The sequence below is a fragment of the Aplidium turbinatum genome, chromosome 1, assembly GCF_918807975.1.
Source record: "Aplidium turbinatum chromosome 1, kaAplTurb1.1, whole genome shotgun sequence".
NCBI lineage: Eukaryota > Metazoa > Chordata > Ascidiacea > Aplousobranchia > Polyclinidae > Aplidium > Aplidium turbinatum.
In genome coordinates, this window is record NC_137472.1 from 44,236,260 (window position 1) to 44,257,579 (window position 21,320).

General features: G+C 37.1%; 1 protein-coding gene across 1 annotated transcript; it reads left to right on the top strand.

Moving 5' to 3' along the window:
* Positions 1 to 9,761: 9,761 nt before the first annotated feature.
* Positions 9,762 to 13,766, top strand: LOC145780551 (claudin-7-like). The gene is made up of 5 exons (XM_082592180.1): positions 9,762 to 9,930; positions 11,741 to 11,865; positions 12,170 to 12,289; positions 12,694 to 12,846; positions 13,050 to 13,766. Exons 1-5 carry the CDS (start codon positions 9,822 to 9,824, stop codon positions 13,188 to 13,190), a joined length of 648 nt encoding a protein of 215 aa, XP_082448306.1. The 5' UTR covers positions 9,762 to 9,821; the 3' UTR covers positions 13,191 to 13,766.
* The last annotated feature ends 7,554 nt before the right edge of the window (positions 13,767 to 21,320 follow it).

Genomic DNA, 21,320 nt, shown 5'->3' on the forward strand with positions numbered 1-21,320 from the left:
AACTTTTTTATTAATTCATTTTATAGTATCAATGTAAATGCTTCTTAAATTGACCGATGAAGTGATATGATTTCTTTCTGAGAGCACTACTAATTTATTAACCAAGAAGTAACAGCACATCGCATTTCACTCAATAGAATCTATGTTTGCTTGGATTTTCTGGTGACACGATACTTATTCCCCATCCATGGCCTTTTTCTTCCTTTTATGGTGCACAAAGCTTCACCAATTTGTCGTTTTTACCTGGCTATTCGCCCAGATGCTACTGTTGTTAATTCAACACCACGTTCTACAGATTGAGTGTGACTTGGATAATTTAGATGAAGAGGATGTTCCACAAATTGCTGAATGTTAATGCATGATTTGGTCAGGGGAGGTTTGCTTGTTTGTCGTATCCAGGCTTCCATCTGGTGGTTGAAGATTTAGATTAAGTGGACAGGAAGGCAAGGAAGCCAATCTTCGTGTCCACCTTCAGGCATGCCTTTAAGTGTCCTGCCATAGACACAGCCGCATGCTCGTGAGCGGTGTCAAACCGGCGCTCTTTCGATTGCTGTTTCAGGGCTCTCACCACTCGGCTATGCAGCCGACAGGCGAGGTTCATTCAAGGAAAGAATTCCTTTTTTGTTGATCATCATGGTTATCATTTCTTGGTTGATCATCATGGTTGTTGATCATCATTGTTGATCAGATGGTTATCATTTCTGTATAAGATATCGCCTCAAAATTTAATTTGGGAAGGGGAAACTCACGCACTGAAGCATTTTGCGATTGACTTTCATCATTGGTTGTGCGCCAAATCTTAGAGATTAGTTTGACTGCAATAGCATTGATGGTTTTATTATCATCGCCCAGCATTGCTAAAAGCACATTTTCGGAATGAGCAAAAAAGCAGTTTTGTTGAACACTCTGTCGAATGACTAGGAGCACTTCATTGCCATTGAATAGATTCTTTTGCGATTGCATTTCTTGAAAAAGATTCTTCGGCCGATCCATGATTGTAGTTTGATATTTAGCTTGAATGTGACTTTTCCAATAAACGCCAACAATATACTGTATTTTGCAACCTTTCACAAGTATGCGAGACTACCAGCAGTGTTGGGCGCGATAATTCATTTTTCAGTTAAGCGATAACGATAATCGATAAACGAAAAATGCCTAAAGCGATAACGATAAACGATAAATCAAAAAAAAGTTAAGCAATAACGCTAAACGATAAATTATCGCCGATAATATCCGATAACGATAATTTTTTTTTCTCGATTAGCGCTGCCCCATCCCATGCAGCACGAACTGTTTTCATCAACATGACGAAAAATCGAACATAATATACTGTAAAGGGACAAAACTTTTTGTAAGTTATGCATGAATAGAATCGCAACAGCGGCAGTAGGTATCAATCTTCAACCTCTTGATCCAGAATCAAACCACTGAGGTAACCGCCGTGCTTATAGTTATACCTTCAGATACCAGTTGGATGCTTTTATCAATTGAGTTACACTGCCGCTTACGTGCAGTAGGCAAAATAATTAAATCAAATGAAAATACCATAAAAAATTCCAAACTTTGTATTTTGCTTTCTACGGGCTGTTTACAGCAAAGTCAGCAATAATTGAAAAAATTCCAAAAAACGTAAAATGCTTGAAAATTTATCAGTAATCTTAAGCGTTATTGGTAGTAGAAATATGCATACTGTGAAATCCATCAAGCTTGTCAAATTAGTCGTGTTTGTTCAAGAACAATAACGTAATTATCGTAATTTACTGATAATTTCAGATAAATTTTTCTGTTTTCTTTGTGAACACCATCAAGCAATGGCAGAACGCTGAGTTGTTGAAATAAGAATTACAATATAGGCACTGTATTATTAGTGGGAATAAAAATATTTGATTGAGCGTTGGCTATGTCGCATAGGTAAATCATCGTCGTATTCAGGCTTACGCCCGGTGGTTGAAGATTTAGATTTAGTGGATGGGAAGGCAAGGAAGCCAATCTTCATGTCCACCTTCAGGCATGCCTTTAAGTGTCCTGCCTTTTCGATTGCCGTTCCAGCGCTCTCACCACTCGGCTATGCAGCATAGGTAAATGAGAAAGGTTATACTGTATTTAGCATAATTTTAGCACGCAACTCGATGCTCATGAGCGGTGTCAAACCGGCGCCCTTTCAATTGCCGTTCCAGCGCTCTCACCACTCGTCTATGCAGCATAGGCAAATGAGAAAGGTTATACTGTATTTAGCATAATTTTACCACGCAACTCGAACTCGATGCGCCTGTTGTCATGCAAAAACTACTACAAAATGCAAAAAGTGTGATGTCGGTCTGCATGTCAAATGCTTCAAGCAATATCATATTCTGCAATGACTTGTTTCAGTGATGGTGGCGCGAAAGACTATGTTTCCGATGTAAAAGCGGCCTCGTATTGCGACACTTTCATAAACCACTTGCCAATTTTTTTCGCTTCGCTTCAAAGGAATCTGTACCGCCTGTGCGCTTACATTTTAATTGTAAAATTCACTCGCGATTGCCGATTGCAGCAAAACAACAAGAGACTTGTTGCATGCATTTCATTGCATTGCAATTTGCAACTCTAAAAATTATTGTGTTGTCAGGGCCGTCGCTGCAGGGGGCGTGCCCCTCCCATGACAACGACCTGTGCACACACACTTCAGGTACTGAAGAAGAACTGGTTTTAATTTTAGTTTCATGAACTAGGTGGCTAGTAAAAATATTACTTTTCATGGTCTTTCCACTTGTGTGTTGATCCGAAATAAAATTTATCGGCTATTAATTATCGGCGATAATCAAATATTGCCTTTGGCGATAACGATAAACGATAACTGAAAAAATAATTAAGCGATAACGATAAGCGATAAAAATTTATCGCCGATAATTATCGCCGATAAACTATCGCCGATAATGCCCATCACTGACTACCGGTAGGTAATGAATAATATCTATCATAGGCTTTGTCAGTCCGAGGATAAAGATTAAAACCAGCCAATCTTTTGGTGGTTTGTGAGGCTTAAGGATTTCAACCACTAAAGTTCCTCCAGATTTATTGGATCTTGATGTATTGCCAGAAGGATCAAAGAAATGCCCCGATAGCCCCAATAGCTCAATTGGTTAGCGCGTCACTTCTGGAACGAAGAAACTTCAAGATCAATAGCGGCGCTGGTTCGACTCTCGTGATGTGCACTTGAGCAATGCATGTTAAGGACTGCTCTCCATTCAGCGGCATCTAATGGATGGAATAATTCCCCAGCAACAAGACTTCAACAATCGGAAAACTTCACTCTGTCAATCATGTTGACCGGGCCGCGAAAAATTTTTTCCCACCAGATTTCTGTCTCATTTACATATTTTGGTAAAAGTTTGTATTAAAACCGTGTGAATGCAACATTTTATCGTTGGTACGGTTGGTTCAGTGGTTTCATCCTTTGCCTACTGATCGGGAGAACGGGGGTTCGACGCCCGTCGTAGACAAACTTTTTTTTTCTTTAAATTAATTTTTGCGGTGCACAAGAGCTTTTCAAAAAAGTAGGGTTAGGGAAAGCTTATATTCTATTATCATTGCACAATTTCATTGGCAAATAGTTATTTCGCAATCTGAATCAACCAATCTCTCAAAACACTTTCGGAAAATCTTACTTTTAGAGTGACTAGAATCAATGAGACAAAAATCTCGTGGGAAAAAAAATTTCGCGACCGGGCCTGCGTCAGTGATTCAAAGCCTCTACAAGTATCAAAGCCTCTACAAAAAAAAAAAAAATACAAGTGTGCGAAACTGCCAGGATTAAGCTCTTCAAGAAGCTTTTCCAGTCCGAGGATAAAGATTCAATCAATCAATCTACGCAACCAACATTTTAAGTAAATTGAATTAGCTCTGCTAAGCATAGCCCTTGGTATTGAGCACTCTTTTGTGGTATTAATACCATTTATCGTACAACCAACATTTTAGGTAGACTATCGTGTTAAATGAGATAAGGCTGTGCAGTGTGCACTAATATCACTGACCTGTGAGCAGCCCGCCCCGATAGCTCAGTTGGTAAGCGCGTGACTTCGGGAACGAAGAAGCTTCAAGATCAAGCGCCGCTGGTTCGATTCTCGGGGTGTGCGCTTGAGCAACGCATGTTAAGAACTGCTCTCTCTTCAGCGGCATCTAATGGTTGGAATAATTCCCCGGCAATAAGACTTCAACAATCGGAAACTTCACTCTGTCAATCTCGGTGACCGGTCTTCATCAGTGCTTCAAAGCCTCTATAAGTATGCGAAACTGCCAGGATTAAGCTCTCCAAGAAACCTTCCCAGTCCGAGGATAAAAATTCAATCAATAAATCTATTTCCCAAAAACCTGAGAGGTTTCATTGGATGGCGATGGTAAGATTCTCTAAAGTCTCAAAAGACCACTTAATCTTGTGGAGTGTCCACTCACACTTTGTTTGCTGCAAGACGCAATCCTTTAGCATAGATTCTGGGCTGCATGAGCAAACAACATTTACAAAAACAAGGTCATTGACAAAAACTCTCCTGAATTTCTATTGAAGGTTGGTTGTAGGTGCTCCCTGCTTTGTGGCTTGAGTGGGAGAAGTCGATAGTTGGAAAGCTCCATTTAATTCATTATACACTCAAATAGGAGCGATAGAGGCTTTCGGTAGCTGCTTCAACATTTCCGTAGAATTATGGCCATTAGATGAAATCCTTTTGTTATGTTGGATTATGTCAGATGGTGGTAACTTTGTAGTCGATTCGAAATTTGTTTAATAAGAAGCTGTGTTGATTACAGCAAGCTTTTTCGACTTTTCTTTTCATCGATATACATAGGAGAGGTGCCACTAACTCTGGGGTGTTATTTTGAAAGGACCGGTGTTTGAAACGCTGGAACGTCTCAAGCACGCGGTCTTTTAGAAAATAGTAGACATCAAATCAAGATCTGTAAGTCAGTTGGTTTTGAATTTTTATCCTCGAACTGACAAAGGCTTAAAAGGTTATTCCTGGTAATTTCGCATACTTGGAGAAGCTTTTGACGGTTACCGAAATTGACAGAGTGAATTTTTCAATAGTTAAAGTGTTATTGCCAGAGAATTATTCCATTCATTAGGTGCCGCTGAATGGAGAGCAGACCTCAGAATGCCTTGCTCAAGCGCACATCCCGAGAGTCGAACCAGTGCCGTTTAATTTTGAAGCTTCTTCGTTCACGAAGTCACGCGCTAACTAATTGAGCTGTCGGGGCGGCCAGCAGAGTGTTCTTCAGCGACCAGAGTGGAAATTGTTTGGTTTCTTTGAACTATAGAGAAATAAAACAAAGTAACTTTATTGGGTTTAACATGATGTAAGTTATTACATACACAAATATAACATAATTAAAATTAAAAATAAACTGTAACGTTTTCGACACGTACGTGTGTCCTCATCAGGAATTACAGATCTGCAATATACATAAAATAAAAATTGTAAGGTAAATTTGACTTTGCACTATAACTGTAACTGTATACTAACGACACTCCAGACTGAAAAGCACAAATTGAACAAGTGACACAGGAATGATTACAAGTAAATTATACGGTGGGGAAACAGATCACATGAGGTGTAAACTACAGGCATTTGACACACAATTAGAACACACACAAAAGGAACGATGAGCCACAGGCGAATAACTGCCTGTTGAGAGACGGATTATTACGATTGATTCTTAAGGCTTCCATGATCTTAGTCTGAAATTCAGATCTGCCTCGAGAGATGATTTTTAATTGGTCGATCGAGACAGACCCTTCTCTTTGAACTGTTTATAGGGGTACGCCTACAAAATAGTTTGCAGTGCCAGTGACCACATCAGACAGACGTTTTCTGTCGCTGCTTGTATTGTAACAGCCCGAATCGGTAATCTGGCAGTTGAGGAAAAAGTCTAACAACCTGAACTAAAAGTGTGGTTTAAATTTGTTAGTGATAATAAAAAGCAAATTCATAGCAATAAAATGAGAAAATTAAAAGAGATTTTTCGGAAGCAATTTGCATAAAAACACACGATCGACTGGATTTGTAAGAAAAGGAAGAGACCTTCACTCAGCAATGGTGTACCATAGGTTGAAAATGATGATGATGATAATTTGCCTTCACTGGCATAACCAAACGATCAAAATAAATTGCAGGTGTAAACTAACGTAAATCAGTGACGTAAATATTATGGAGCTGCTCAGCTGTGATAAAAGGAAAGGAAAAAGTAAGGTAAGGACCATATAATCCCGTTATTATCACTTTTTCTAGCTCGAAAACCAGAGGAGTGATGCAAGTCGTTCGGCAGAAGACTCCAAGTCGTTTAGCGATTGCTTTGTTTCTTCGGTAGTTTTTTGTATGATATAATACCAACAAAAGAATGACGTGATCTCGTGTATTCATACTTTTGAAAGATTGTGTTTCTTTGTCCCTGGCAATAACATAGGTTACCCGAATGTTGTTTTGCTTATGAACAAAAGCATAGCAGCGTTTCGTGGTAAACGTAATAATACTAGTTGTAAAGTTTTCTGAGGTTTCACGTAATATTATAGTTGAAAGGCAAAAGTAAAGAAGATTGTTTTTGGTAAATATGGTGTGGGTGGCCCGAGAAAGAATTCGGTCATTCTTGATTCTGCTCTTGTTAGTGTTAGCAGTCAAGTGTTAGTACAACTACAATGTCATAGCCAGGACTAAAAGTTAGTTTTAAACTTAGTAATCTACTGGATATTTTATTTCAGCTTGTTGCTCCATGATCAAACTTTTTCAGAGATTATTGGCCAATCCCTGTTCCGTCACTATTCTCCTTGTGACAATGAATCATAAAAATGTTATTACCTAAAGTTAAAGGCTCAATAATGACGTAAGTATTACTGCAGTGGAACATTCCGTTTGTCATCCTCTTCTTTCAAGGTTGCTGATTTCCACCCAAAAACAAACTTAGTATAAGCCTGGCTAACATTGTTCAAAATCATCAATTTTTCATGGTCTGTCAATCAGCCGTAACCCCCACTTCGAAGTGGCGATTTTATACGAAGTGAAAGAAAGAAATGACTCGTGAAAGGGCTGTTATCTTTTTTTTGACTATGGTCGGACAGGCTCAAAAGGTGTGCTTTTAACGGCATTGTAACATTGAGAAAGAAATTTTAAGTTAGTTTTGTGAAAAAACTGCATTAAAAAGCAAAAATCTCTCTTAAAGCTTTTATTGAATTGGGATACTAGCTCACAAAACTATACTTTTTAGAAGGATCTTTAGAAAACAATCAAAAACACCTTTTTCTAAATTATTTGAAAAAAAAAATTGAAAAGTAGAAATTAAAAACTTTTACTTTAACTAGTAAAAATTAAACTTGAACGTGGCAAAGTTTCTTTTAGTTCCGCTTGCAAAAAATATATTGTATATGCGTTTTGTTTTTAATTAACTAATATAGATGACAAACGATTTAGTGTAATTTTTTATTTTATGTAAAAAAGAATTCTTTATGTGATGCCTATGCGATTTCAATGCAGTTAACAGTTTGAAAGTAAGCCAAGTGCTCACAAATTTCTTCAAATTCAGGGATTTAAGATTTTTACTTGAAATGTTCATCTTTCTTGAACAGCCACTATAGCTATGAATCTTATGAGTGTTAAAGATGTTGTACAATAAAAAATACTGTGATATAGCAAGATTGAAACAGGCTAGCATAGATTAAATTGTACTAGGCCTAAGTCTGAAACAAATTTAAAAATTCGAGTAAATGAATCATATTTTAGCTGAAATGAAAGTAAATACTACTAAGTAGTTATACTGTAGTTGAAGGATTTCATACAAACTTGTAACATATAAAAAAAAAAGTTGCATGATAAGCTTGGTCTGAATTGTAATAACTTTTCGGTACAATAAAAAATAATAACTGTATAGTGCACTTGAATTTCTTCTCAACAAACATAGACGAAAGGCGTCTATGAATAGAATACGGCTGATGCATGTCGCGGGTTGCTACTTCACAAATAGTAGGTTGTTGTGGACAAAGATAGAATTTATCCAATAAGAAGGCAAAAGTCGCTCTCAATAGGAAAATTTCTAGGAAAACAAGTTGTTCATTTCAAACGCGCGGACTGAGCTAGTATCGTAGCACGAGCAACGGTTAGGATGCTTGGCCAATAAAATGTCAATTCCCTGCATCGACATAATAGGGGCGTAATAGCATACAGAAGGGCGCTGACAATTTTGATTGGGAGGGCAAATAAACATTTTTGCTCATGTAGCCTACACTAAGTTAACCTGGTAACCAGTCACCAAATGCGGAGTATCCATAGTCTGGGGGCCCTCTCAGAGAAAATGTGCAAAAATACTTTGCAATTGGGCATGCTGAGATTACTTTCAGCCTAAATCAAGAAGATTTTTTTTAAATGATGCTGTAACAGAGTGTGAAATTGTGAAGAAAGAGGCGTTCTTCTCGGCTATCAGCACAAGGCTGAGCACTCACTAGTACAGCGAGCAGCTGCGATTCGCCAACCATAACGGTGTAGCTTCCACGCTAGCCATTCAGACCATCCAATCAACAATATGTTTCTCGGCAGCCGATTTGTAGCAAGAATTGACAGCGATAGCGATAGAATTGACAGCGATAGACTTGCTACAAATCGGCTGCCGAGAAACATATTGTTGATTGGATGGTCTGAATGGCTAGCGTGGAAGCTACACCGTTATGGTTGGCGAATCGCAGCTGCTCGCTGTACTAGTGAGTGCTCAGCCTTGTGCTGATAGCCGGGAAGAACGCCCCTTTCTTCACAATGTCCTCTGCCCTGGCGCCTGCTGGTTTTGTTGGCTCTTTCTTTGTTTCCACAAAGATAAGAGTTAAACTGACTGGTAAAGCGGTGGTCGAATAAATTTGTGGCAGAATACGGTGCGATACTGATGAGCCCAGCCTCATGGGCGAAACACGTGTCTATCGCTGTCAATTCTTGCTACAAATCGGCTGCCGAGAAACAGAGTGTGAAATGTTTAATAAACATATTCCGAGGCGGATGGGAGCAATTACCCCTCTTCTGACCACGCCCCTGGTAATAATGTATGTTACTGAATAGATGTGTTCAATGGCATTACAGTACTCAGATATCAGAACTATTAAATGCATGTTGCTTTTGTGAGCATCAAGTTAAAATTTAGATGCTTTGAACCTTTTTCAGTTTTGCTTTTAAACTTTTGATTGGAACATTACATCACAAAACGTTTCAGTTGGACCTCAGTATTACATCATTTAAAGATTTTGTCAACTGGTTGACACAGTACTTTTCAGTTTATTTGTGAAAATCATTGTGGTGTTGTGAGATAGCATTCCTAGCTTGCAAGACATCTTCTCAATCTGTGTCTTTCAAAACAAGAGAAATTTTCTTCCAGAAGAAATGTCTTTTTCTGAGAAAAACTCCTCGTCTCATTATTATTGAATAAATTCTATCCTATGGCTTGCAAATACCTATGATTTACAAGTGTTGAAGAATTTTTTTACCAACACATTTAAATTTATGAAAGCAGTGCGTTTACAAATTTCTTTTCTTTAAAGAGTTTTGATCATGTTTACACAAAACTCTTCATTTACATTCATCAGAGCGTTGACAACATCGGTAACCAGCAAATTGCTTGCAACTAGTAGATAACGAAGTAACCTATTGGAGTAAATTAGACTATTGAGAATTCAACCGGCAAAGTTTGTCACAAGACACGCCTATAAGTTGCGTTGTTTTCCTAACTATCTTACTGAAACATTCACCACAGTTTAAAAGCAGAGCTTATGATCTTTTCTAGACACATTAGCCTATATTTGCGATTATAAAGATTAAAGTAATAAAATGGTGAACACAGCTTTGCAGCTCATCGGTTTTGGGGTGGCGTTACTTGGCTGGGTATTGTCAATTGCCACAACATTTATGCCAACTTGGAACAAAAGCGATCTTCAAGGTAATTCTGAAATATCCACAAATTGTCATATAAAAATAAACATAAATAAAGGATATGTTTTGTATTTTTCATTAAATAGTATAAATAGTTTCGTATTTTTAATAAAGTACAGTCGTAGTAGTAAGTTACTAGTTAGTATAGTAGCTTATTTAGGAACTTGCCACTACACACAACTTTGAGTGGTAAGGTTGGAAGTTGGCATAGGACGATTTGGTAGGCTATAGCTCGTGAGTAAACTGCGTGACAGATCGAATAAAAGTAGGCTATATCTGTGCTGAGGCTTGAGATAAGTAAAAAATTACAACAGTTAGTGTCGTGTGTTTTTTTTTATCCGAATGACCGATTCTTTGTTTGCTGATGTATGACGTGAAGCTGATGTTGAGTCAACACCAGTGAAAAGATATAGTGTTTCATGAAATGTCACGCATCGCTTCGTTGTAGGGAAACCAAGTAAATTTTGTGATATCTTCTGATTTCCTTCCAAATTGTCTTGATGGTTAGAAAACCTGATGGAGTTGGTTGGTTGTTTTTGAACTAGCATGCTTAGAAAGCATGATCATATCCTTTTGCTATGCCACCGGAGAAAACTTAGTGCATTTTCAGAATCAGGGGCCTCGAAATACCTTAAAATGACTCTCACGTGTCCTGCCTTTAGCCTATACAAAAAATTTTTTTGTTGGCCTGTGATAATCGATAAACATCATCAAATGATTCAAGAAACTGAAAGCAGTAGATATTTACTATGTTGAACGATGCACAAAAAAAATCATTTCTGAAACGTGGTAGAATTCGATATTTCGAGAGTAATAGGCCTACACGACTACACGTGTCAGTCTTCATGGAGTTGCTAATTAAACCACTTTGCTTGCTACAAGTTTGTGTTAGTACCTCTTATTGTGTCCATGAAGATGCTAGAGAGCATTAGAAGATAGCGAGTGAGCAGTTTCAGGGATAAGCGAAAAGTCGATATTTTGAAAAAATTCAAACCAGGTGAACCAGGGTCAAACGTTAATATTTTTTTGTGAAATTTGGTACAGGAGATACATTTACCAAAAGGAACAATATTACAAACTGACGAAAGATTTAAATAAAAAAAAAAATTTTTTGAGATTTTGAGCCAGCCTACTGTGGAATCAGACAAATATGTGCAGTTTTATGAGAATCTAACTATTAGGCTACCACAGAAATGTGGAGATTTATAAAGTCATGACAGCCACGATAAAGCGAAATTGGAAGACTCCATACTCGAGTTTCATTCTTGTTTTTGAATCGTTAGTGGTGCATATCCATGTGTCTTGAGCGGGAATCGAACTTCTAACTTAATGGGAATTTTGAACGCCTTGACTTGAATGGGAATCGAATCTCTGTCGTTGTATTACGGTGTCCAGTGTGCCGTTCTTATCCACTCGGCCACGTCTCAAGGCAGCGAAGCTGTTGTTAACTGCGGACTCATTCCGTTCAATGCAAGGGAGGATAGGCTACCTGGATTTATCCGAGTTTACGATTTTTCGGTTTTTGTTTGGGCGAAATACGGTACAGTTTGTTTGAAAACTTATTTTGAAACAATATTAAAACCTATCAATATTTTCACTTTAACCTCCCAAGAAACTCAGTTTATCTATTTATTGGCCGGGTAAGCTATAAATATTAATCCCAAGTGCCAAACACGATGCTGAAAAGTAGCCTAACCTGTTTCAAGACGCCTTAATTGACTTGATAGTTATGAAGTGTGTTACAATTTATGATGGATTTTCTGTGTGGGTAAAAGTGAATGCAGATTCACAATAATGATTGTCTTTATTCCATAAAGGTGAAGTAATTGAAGCTATACGAAGAAACAACGGCCTATGGACTCGCTGCACAACGCAAGCGACTGGGTATTGGACTTGCGATGACTATGACGCATTTTTTTTGGGTCTCCCTGTGGCTCTGCAGGTAGGTTTATGTAAACGCAAAGTAATCTTCTTTTTCAAGCTGAATATTGTTTCAAATATCAACACAGTGACATTTTTACGCTACAGTCTATTAGACTACGCTAGCTAGCATAGCCAGTTAGGAGGGCAAAATTCTAGCCGTATTATCGTAAAAACTTATGGGCTACAGCTACAATGTAACTTGTGTGTAGTTGAAGTTGTGAATTGTAGTTATTTTTTCAACACTGTCCTTTAATTTACATTAGTACACGGAGTTGTGGAAAGAATACAACAGTGCGTTAAAGCAAATACTTTTATTGTAACAGGGCTCCCGAGCTACAGCCTGTGTCAGTATGATACTCGGCTTCTTTGCTACGATCGTCTGTGTGCTCGGATTAGAATGCACAAATGTTGCTTCAAACAATCCTAAGTTAAAAGCTCGAATGGTAAGTGATGGTATGTTGTATGGTCTACCGTTGAGAGCCGGGATGGGGTCCACGGAGGTACTTTTGGATCTTGGCCTATAGGTCTATTTTTGGGGCAAAAAAAACTTTTCCAAAGACGTGGAAAAATGGAAAAAAAACGCTTCGTATTGATGTACTATATTGAACTTGCATGGAATTGATTTCGTTGACAATTTCTACTTTTTGAGGGAAAATATCTCTTCTCTCGTCTTTTATTAGCAGAAGAATAATATGAGAGTCGATGGTTTACCGTAGCCTATACTGTAGAATAGCACAGCTGTAAGCCATTGAAAGTATTTGGTAAAATTATACAAGGCATCAACACTTGATATTATACTGTAGATATACTTCAATATCATGTGTAGATATAAGTGTGGACGTTTCAGGTGATGATATCAGGAGGTTTCCACATGGCAGCCGGGATTTCAATTGGAATCGCAGTGTCTTGGTTCGCTGCTGACATCCTACAGGACTACTATAACCTCGCCGTGCCACAGAACTCTAAATATGTCTACGGAGAGGCTTTATTTGTAGGATGGGTACGTAAGAGTGTTGGCTTAGATTTGTGCACACCTATACTGTAGGCTATTTCATTGTAAAATATTTCAGTTTTTGTGAAATTGATAAAAGGACTATCAACAAATTAAGATTGAAGTTACGTACTTATAACTTTCTTACAATTATTTGTTCCAAGAATAGCTTAATTTAGATTCTAAACAATTCTATATCAACTCTTTTACAGGCTTCTATGGCTTTGAGCTTCTTTGCTGGACTCATCTTGCTCTGCTCTTCTTGGAATTCTGACGACGACGACCATCATCACGCTGGAGTATACTCATACAATCGGCCCAAACCAAAAGCTTCAGCAGCGGAATACATTTGAATGCTCCAGCATGAATATTTTTAGAATGGACCGGAAGCTTTGTATTTACAAACTAAGCAGGCTTCAACTTACATGATGTACACTAGCTGATGTTTCAAAAAGAATTTACTTGCCACAAATAGTTTTAATTGTGTCATTGTCTACTGCACATTCCAAGCAAAAGAAAACTGTTTTAATACGTTGACGTTGAGACTACATCCTATAGTTCTATATCAATAACACTCACATTCTGCTTTCATAGGTTAGCCTATTGTACAGTACAGTAGGCATCAAAAAACAAATGTAGCCTACCTTGTAAATAGAATTTGATTTAGAACAAACCTGTTACTATTACATTTGTACTAGTTTTTCTCGTTCCGGCTGTTGATCCATTGCAATTGTACCCAAATGTGGCTGAGATCAAACTGAACTCAACAAGCTGAATCTTCTGCAACAATTTTTGTTTCTTCTCTCTCTGATCACTTCCATGCCCAATTTCATGTAAATCCTTTTTTAGTCTCCAGATTTATTAGCAGCACAACACCCCATGATATATTCTAAACAAGGATAGTAAAGAATAAAGATGCTTCACTTGTAGTTTCAATTGGTAGAGATTGGATATTTCAGAAAGCTTGCATTAAAAACGCAATCGGCATTAGCAGCTTAATATTGCTTTAATTGGAAGTTTTTACCAGATAGTTTCTCAACTGGCGAGCTCGAGATATTTTCCTTACATTTGAGTAAAATTTCCTTTGAGTTTTATTTTTTAATTTTCACATGTGTTAGTTGTAAGTTTTGTTGCATGGCAACAAAGATTTTGTTAAGTAATTTTGTAGTCTTAAAATGCTTGGAACACAAAAGTAAATTGAAAACTTTCTAATACTATAAAAGCTATAGGCCTACTTATCGTGGCAGCTTTCAATAGAGAGCTTTTTCATAAATTTTAAACTGAAATTTATTCTACAGTATTATTTGCATAGGCTATGACACACTCTAACATTATCCGGAGTTAAAGCACAAATTTTCCTGTTTTTACCCTCGTTAAAGATTCCCAAATTTTATTTTTATGACCATTAGGCCACCCCTTAGTCTGCATTGTAGGCCAATATAGGTTTACTTTCATAGCCAATGGTTTTGAAGTGAAGACCAGCAAATTCTTGATAAGACGTCTTTTCAAAAAGGGCAAGAGCAATTATTTCAAACCATGGCGTCTTGAATTGTTTGCAACTGTCAAGAAAAATTGGTTGAAAACCACTGCTTCAAACTTATTAGTGTAAGGCAATTTCTCGTTATGCATGCGTAGTAGCGCAGTCAGTAGGCTATGTACGGTTAATGCAGTTGTGTAAATAAATAAAAAACAAATGCGGAATATCGACTGATAGTTTAAAAAAAAATTTAAAACTGAAAACTAACAGCAAAATTTAAAAAAGTTGGCTTACGCTTCAATGAACTTTTCAAAGACTTTTCGAGTAATAAATTTCGGTTGGTTATTTTAAACATAGCGGAACACTATTTGAGCAGGCCCAGTAACTTCGACTCGTTTTATTCAAGCGTGGCGCTGACAGTCTGAAAGATAGTCCTAGTTTTGCAAGTCAAGTAAAATATTCAGTTACAGCACGATCAGATAGTGTAGCTTCAGTTTCAACTCTTCTCTTGCATTCGTTCGAGTACGTTGAAGAATCTTTCAAGGGTAACAACAACCGCTTCATTGATTATAAATTTACTCGTCTCCCAACGGCTTTGCGTTTCCCCCTTGGTTGATGAAGCATAAAAAGTAGCTCATGTTTCTTGCTACGTAGATGTAGTAGTTGAATAATTGTCCATGATATATATGTCAACAAACTAAATGTCAAATATTTATTACGAGAAGTTGGCGTTGCTTACACGTTGTTCGATACAACTTGGAGTATTCTTCATGTTCAGCATGATTTCACTAGCTTTTTTGGTATTTGTGAATTAAAGTGCAAATAGAAAATGTGGTAAAAAAGAGTAGGCCCGTTCATTGCATTATCATCGTTTTTCTACCTGACTTTCAGTCACAAAGCCACAAACAGAGTGCCGCTAGCGCTAAGTCAAAGTTCATAAGCAACATGTAGCAATGGTAAAACATGCCTCGGACGAGGTTTTGTTTCATGCAAAGACTGCGCAGGACCAGGCCCGGGTTTAGGGAGGGGAAGAGGGTGCAGGTGCCCCGGGCCCCCGACTTTTGAAGGGCCCCTTACATGGAAAAAATGTGATTTTGTGTTATTATTATTTTTTCTCTCAGTCTTTGAAGTTTCTGCAAAATGCTGTGCAGTGCTGGATTAATGCTACTGTAGACGTAGAGGTGGTATTTCGCGCCGAAAACGCGAAAAAAATTTTTGCACGAGGGCCCCCCATCTAAAAGTGCCCCGGGCCCCCCATCAGCTAAATCCGGCCCTGCGCAGGACTTCAATTTAAATCACGTGTTCATGACGATTAGCCGACATCCGAGATGCTGAAAAATGATCATGACGTCTTAAGTTTCACGTCACGCTCTGACGAATACAATATGAATTGTTGCCTGGTTGGTCTTGTGGTGTAAACACCTGTGCGACATTCAAAATGATTGTAATTACGTCACTACAGAACACGCGGCTGTGTCTTAGCAAGACACTTCATGGCGAAAATATTTGGGAGCTGGTGATTTCAATTCTACTTCATCTTTTGTGCTGTAAAGTTTAAAGTAAGGATGGATTTCAACCAGTATGTTTTGGTTTTATTTGCGACGAAACGTCTGGCGTTGAATTTTCTTAGATCCTGCATGTATTCATCACAAGCGTTTCGATTGTTCCGGGATTTTTAAACTGGGGGCTATTTTTTAATTACGGTTTTGATGAGACAAAATCACAAATAAAACTGTAATACATCAAAAAGATCCATTTTGAGAAAATCATTTAGGCTGTTCAAAAATTTAAATACAGAAAGTTTATATAACTTATATAGGCAAAGATGTTAACGAATTGTCACCATAATATTTCCTTGCTATAAAGTTGACCAAACTTTAGCAAAAGAATCAAAATTTTTCAACGGGATGTCCACTTCCCAATCAGAGATTGATTTTAACTTATTGGATTTCAAACCAAATTAAAGGAAATCTGTAGGCTACAAGTAAAAGAATTTCGTATCGATTAGTGCCATAAACAGTAAGCTACTTGCTCTCCAGAGGATTCAACAATCGATGCAAATATGAAAAGTCATCTCTGTTTTAATCTTGATTTCAAGACATGCTTCAATATTTTCAATCGTGAAATTTGTAGCATAGACAGAATCGGGATACAACGTTCATATTTCTCTTACATTTCACGTGTTATCTGAAGTAAGTTACAATTTCAAGCCCATAACGTCCTACAAGTCGCTGCGTTTCAAAGTATCCAGTAAAGACTGAGGCTCATCAGCAATTCACCTTAACAATTATTCGAAACTTTGAATTTGAATTGAAACTTTGAAACTGATTCAAAGCAATTTTAGAAAACAGCATTTTCTCAGGCTACATGTTTATAAGCCATCAAGCAGGATCTTATAGGGGCGCAGGTTGCCTGGTGTTGATCTTGATCACCAAATATACAATGAGGCAGTGAGTAGATTTCACTCAACTAGTCAGCTCGCCTGCCACCTAACGGAGTGAGTAGCAGGCGAGCTGACTTTTGGAAAGACACGCAATAGTGTCTTTACTTCGAATCGCCCAATATTGTTCTCATCGAGCCACGGTTTTCCTCTGGAGAAAATGACCGCAACATTACAAATACGTTAAGATAAGTGGAACGATTACAATGAAAGTATGCTTATTATGTTAGAATTTGCTTAAGGTGTAGCTCACAAGTGGATTAACAAATTAGACGAGATATGAATAAACAGAGAAATCATAGTCATCTGTCAACTCATTTACACGACGATATTTCAGCATTATATTACGACTAACTAGAAACAATTGTAAAATTGGCTTCCTCAATTACTATTAAGAAGGATTTTTAACAGCTTGTTTCATAAATGTAAAAGTTTTAAAGTGTAAAAATACTTCACACAACGGTAGGCACTTTAACATAGGACAGTTTTCCGTGCAAACCAGCTACCATCATTGCATTGGTTAAGAAAGGTAGGACAATTTTCCTTATAAACTCAATTGATTACAGTCATTAAGATCCTTCTTGCACTCAGTTCAGCTGCAGAAGAAAAAAGAACATTAGCAGAGGGTGGGAATCGAACTCACGCAATCGAAATGACTATTCCCTTACCCTAACCTTAACCCATTAGGCCACGCTGCTTGTGGCGATATATTCACTTAATTTTCTTTGTATCAAAAATCTTTCGAGTAGATCGGTCAGAATATCACGTGCTGAGTCGCATGACTGAAATCAGCTGATTCGCAAGGAAAACTGTCTTATGTCAAAGTGCCTACCTCACACAACAGTGTGAAACTTAAGACTCAAAGCGACGCTCGACGAGAATATTGCTGTTCGCTAGATGTCGTTGCTATTTCGTTATGAATGTCGTTCAGTGTTTTCAAAACTCTATTTATGAAAGGAAAGTTTAAAATTGGATTTTTTATGTGCCGACTCTTTGTGATGGTTTTAAAATAAATTATACAGTTCTAAAATTACGTGTGTCTGCTCCGGATATTAAGACTTTACTTGTCACCACGTATTCCACGTATGTACTGAAAGTTAGGATAGAAGTTAGCTTGTTATGCCTGTCCCATCAACTGCTTGATCACGTCTGATATCTTGCTTTAAATCACGAAGATACGTTAAAGGGGTTTATGGACTTGGATCCAACACACTTTTACTTTATGATCATGACCATGAAATATTATACAGGTTTTCAAAGGCTGTGCTTCGCCTAATCTTTTTGTTTCAATGAAAAGCCCTGTTGATGACAGCTCTACTAAAAAGCGCATGTTTATTTGTTCTTAGATTTCCTTATCTTTGTCGCCTCCCTGTAAGTTGATTGCCCTCTTCTCTCTTGATGTAACGTTCTGGGTACGGTTCGGACCTTACGTAGGTGGTATTAAAAATGAATACTTGTTTTCAAATACGATAGGCTACACCCATGGCTACACAATTTCAGTCTGTAGGCTAAATAAAGCAAAATATCTAGTTCTGTTTTTGTTTAAAAGGGATAAAAGAAATTGTTTTCTTTCTACAAGAACATGAGAGTTCCACTGCAAAGTCATAATATCCAGTAAGTGGTAAAATAAAACAACGCAAAAAAAGTTAAATTGCTTTTATAGGCTACATCAAAACACTCATTTACAACTATGAATAGAAGACAACTTGATCGAAAAAAATTAAAAAAAAAGTTACAAAATTAAAGTACTTTTTTGTACAATTTAATCAGCTTTTTCAAATATTTTGCACTTCCTGTTTCCAACTTTGCCTCTTTTTTAAAACCTCTGATGACACATTTGTCAACATTAACTTTTGCATATTATCATGGTGTTTTGATCATAATTTTTCTGAAACTTTTTACATTATTTAAAAATAGCTAAATTTTACGAGTGGTTTTGTAATTAGATAACTTGAATAAACTACGTAAAGCCATTCTGTTGGAAAAAGCAAAAGTAGGGCTACTCTGAGTGTGCTTTATCTAAAAGAATGAAACTCTAAAAAAATCGCTTTTTTTATTTTTATGAAAAACCTTTTCTTCGTCAAACTCAAAGTGATAATATTTATAAGTTGTTTGGCGCTCGAAATAAATTCTCGCTCTGAATGCTGCTGTGAGAAAGTGCGATATCTAAAAAACTGCATGAAACTAAAAATACAGCTAACAAAATCAACCCTTTTAACAACGCTTCAACATCTGCAGACGTCAAATCAATGCAAAAAAGATCGATTTTGCTAGCCAAAATAAAATTCTTTGCAAAAATCAAAATCAAGGGGGAAAAAGATCGCAATAAAAAGAACTCAACTGTCTGAGAGCGTAACGGCATTCCAGGCAGGTAACATTTCTGATTTGCAGCTGCTATATCAAAGATTTGTCTCAAGAGCTCGACCACAAAAATCATTACCATCTTACAAGAACGATCGTCCAGATGCATAGAAAATAAAGAATCACAATCAATGCCACTCGCCATTAATCCACTCAGCTTTCAGGTAGATTCAAAATTGTCCGACTTTTGATTAATACAAAATTTCAGTAGTTTTGTGTAACTGGATACAAATAGCCTGTTGTTTGGGTTTTGTTGATTTCTACTCCGGCTACATTTCCCACCTCGAACGACAGTAACCATGTTTTGCATTGTTTTGTTTTTTTGTCTGGTAAATCACTATGCAATGCATTCAAGTCGCAAATATTCGCATGCTTTTACGGTAGTTTAAGATCACTGTCGAAACTTATAGTGTCGGTGTAACGTTTATCACAGTTAAATCAATTTAAAAGAAAGACAAGAATAGAAAAAATTATAAGCATTGATGAGATTGCAAATAATTGTTTACTTGCAGGTAGAACAAAGAACATTATTATGGAAGCGTAAAGAATCCATTATATTTTTCAGAAGAGAAGGTTGACACAATGACGTCATCATTTCCCACTTTATTTGTAGTTGCTTCTTCTTCACCTATTAGTTGATCGGTTGCCAAGAGCAATTTTTGTGTTTTAAGTAGTTTAATGTACGCACAAAGCAAGCCTCACTTTGAACCGGCGTGAGAAGTAGAGATTGAATGCAGTTAGTTAAAAGCCTGCGAAGCTAGACAGAGTTGGAGGTGTGACTTAGCCTGTAAACAATTCTAACTGCTTCCTGGCCTACACTGCTTGCTTCTGTAGGGGTTGTATGCTATTGTTTGTGTCAGATGTGAAGAGAAGTGTTTGTGTGAGGTGGGAGAATTTACGTTGCAGTAACATTTTAGTCTCCTAACGAAGCGATATAGAGTTATTGTTCAGTTTTATAATTTGATTTGTGATGAAATCAAACTTTGCAAGCAAGATGCAGAAAAATAACAGTAAGGTCTGAAAAAGCGCCTCCGGTCAGACAAAGTAAACCCAGTAGTGAACGAAAATACAACTATCTGAAAGTGCTGAGGTGTTATACCAATGAAAGTTAAGGAGCAAGATAATAATATTTTTAAAAAGTGAATTGGTATACATGCGGTCAAAGACTCGAAAGAATGGCAAAAAATATCGTTCATTTTTCTTTGATTTTGTATCGTTTGACATCAGATAAGCGTACATTTAACGTGTTCTTATCAAAGATTAAAATATGTGATAACGTTGAAAACATATGTTTGGTAAATACGTTTAATGTTACTGATAGTAAGTTACAAGCCCTTCTTATATTGGCGTATTAGTAGCTGGATATAGATAACGTCTGACTAGACACGAAAAAAATGATTCAACAAAACTCTACACGATCCTTCGCAACACACAATCATCCTTAAATGTTTGATTTTGAGAAGCCTTTTGCATAGGTTTTATAATACATAATACAGCAGAATCTGAAATTTGAATGGAAATATTGTTTTAAGAAAACCGATCTTTTTCTGCTTTCAACTAAATTTTGACAAAAGACTTTTCAAAACTTCAAAACATTTTTCTTAAAGTCCTGTTCTCTGAGCTGAAGAACATCACGAAACGAACACGTTCACATAACAAAGAACCTGTTAGGCTTCAACAAGCTATCATTATCGCAACTAAAAGACAGCCGAAGAGGATGGCAAAGTATATCAGAAGAGGATGGCAAAGTACATTACATCTCAATGAGATTATTTTGAAACTGACATTTCATTGTAGTTTATTCTTTGTGTTTGAAACAGTGGTCTCTTTGCTTTTTAAAAGGGTCTCCTTGTATAAATTTTTCTAGCCATAAATGTTACTCATTAAAGCTTGCAGGACAAAAAGGGAAGAAGCTGATTAAAACATAAAGATATCAAAAAACTGAACAAAGCTTCGCCAACGAGGCTCCAAGGGTTGTTGATGGTTGATTTTGCGTCCAAGCAACACTTCTAGCAAAAATTTTGTATAAGCTTGCTTTAGGAATAAAAATCTGCATTTAATGTTAATTTGACACGGAAGAAGGTTAAAACTCATGTAAATGAATAAAATTGCTTCCAAAGTGTGCGCCAAGGTTGCTGCCTTCATGTGTAATCAGAAAATAACGCTGATATTTTCAAAACTTGATTTACAGCGTTCGTAGACATC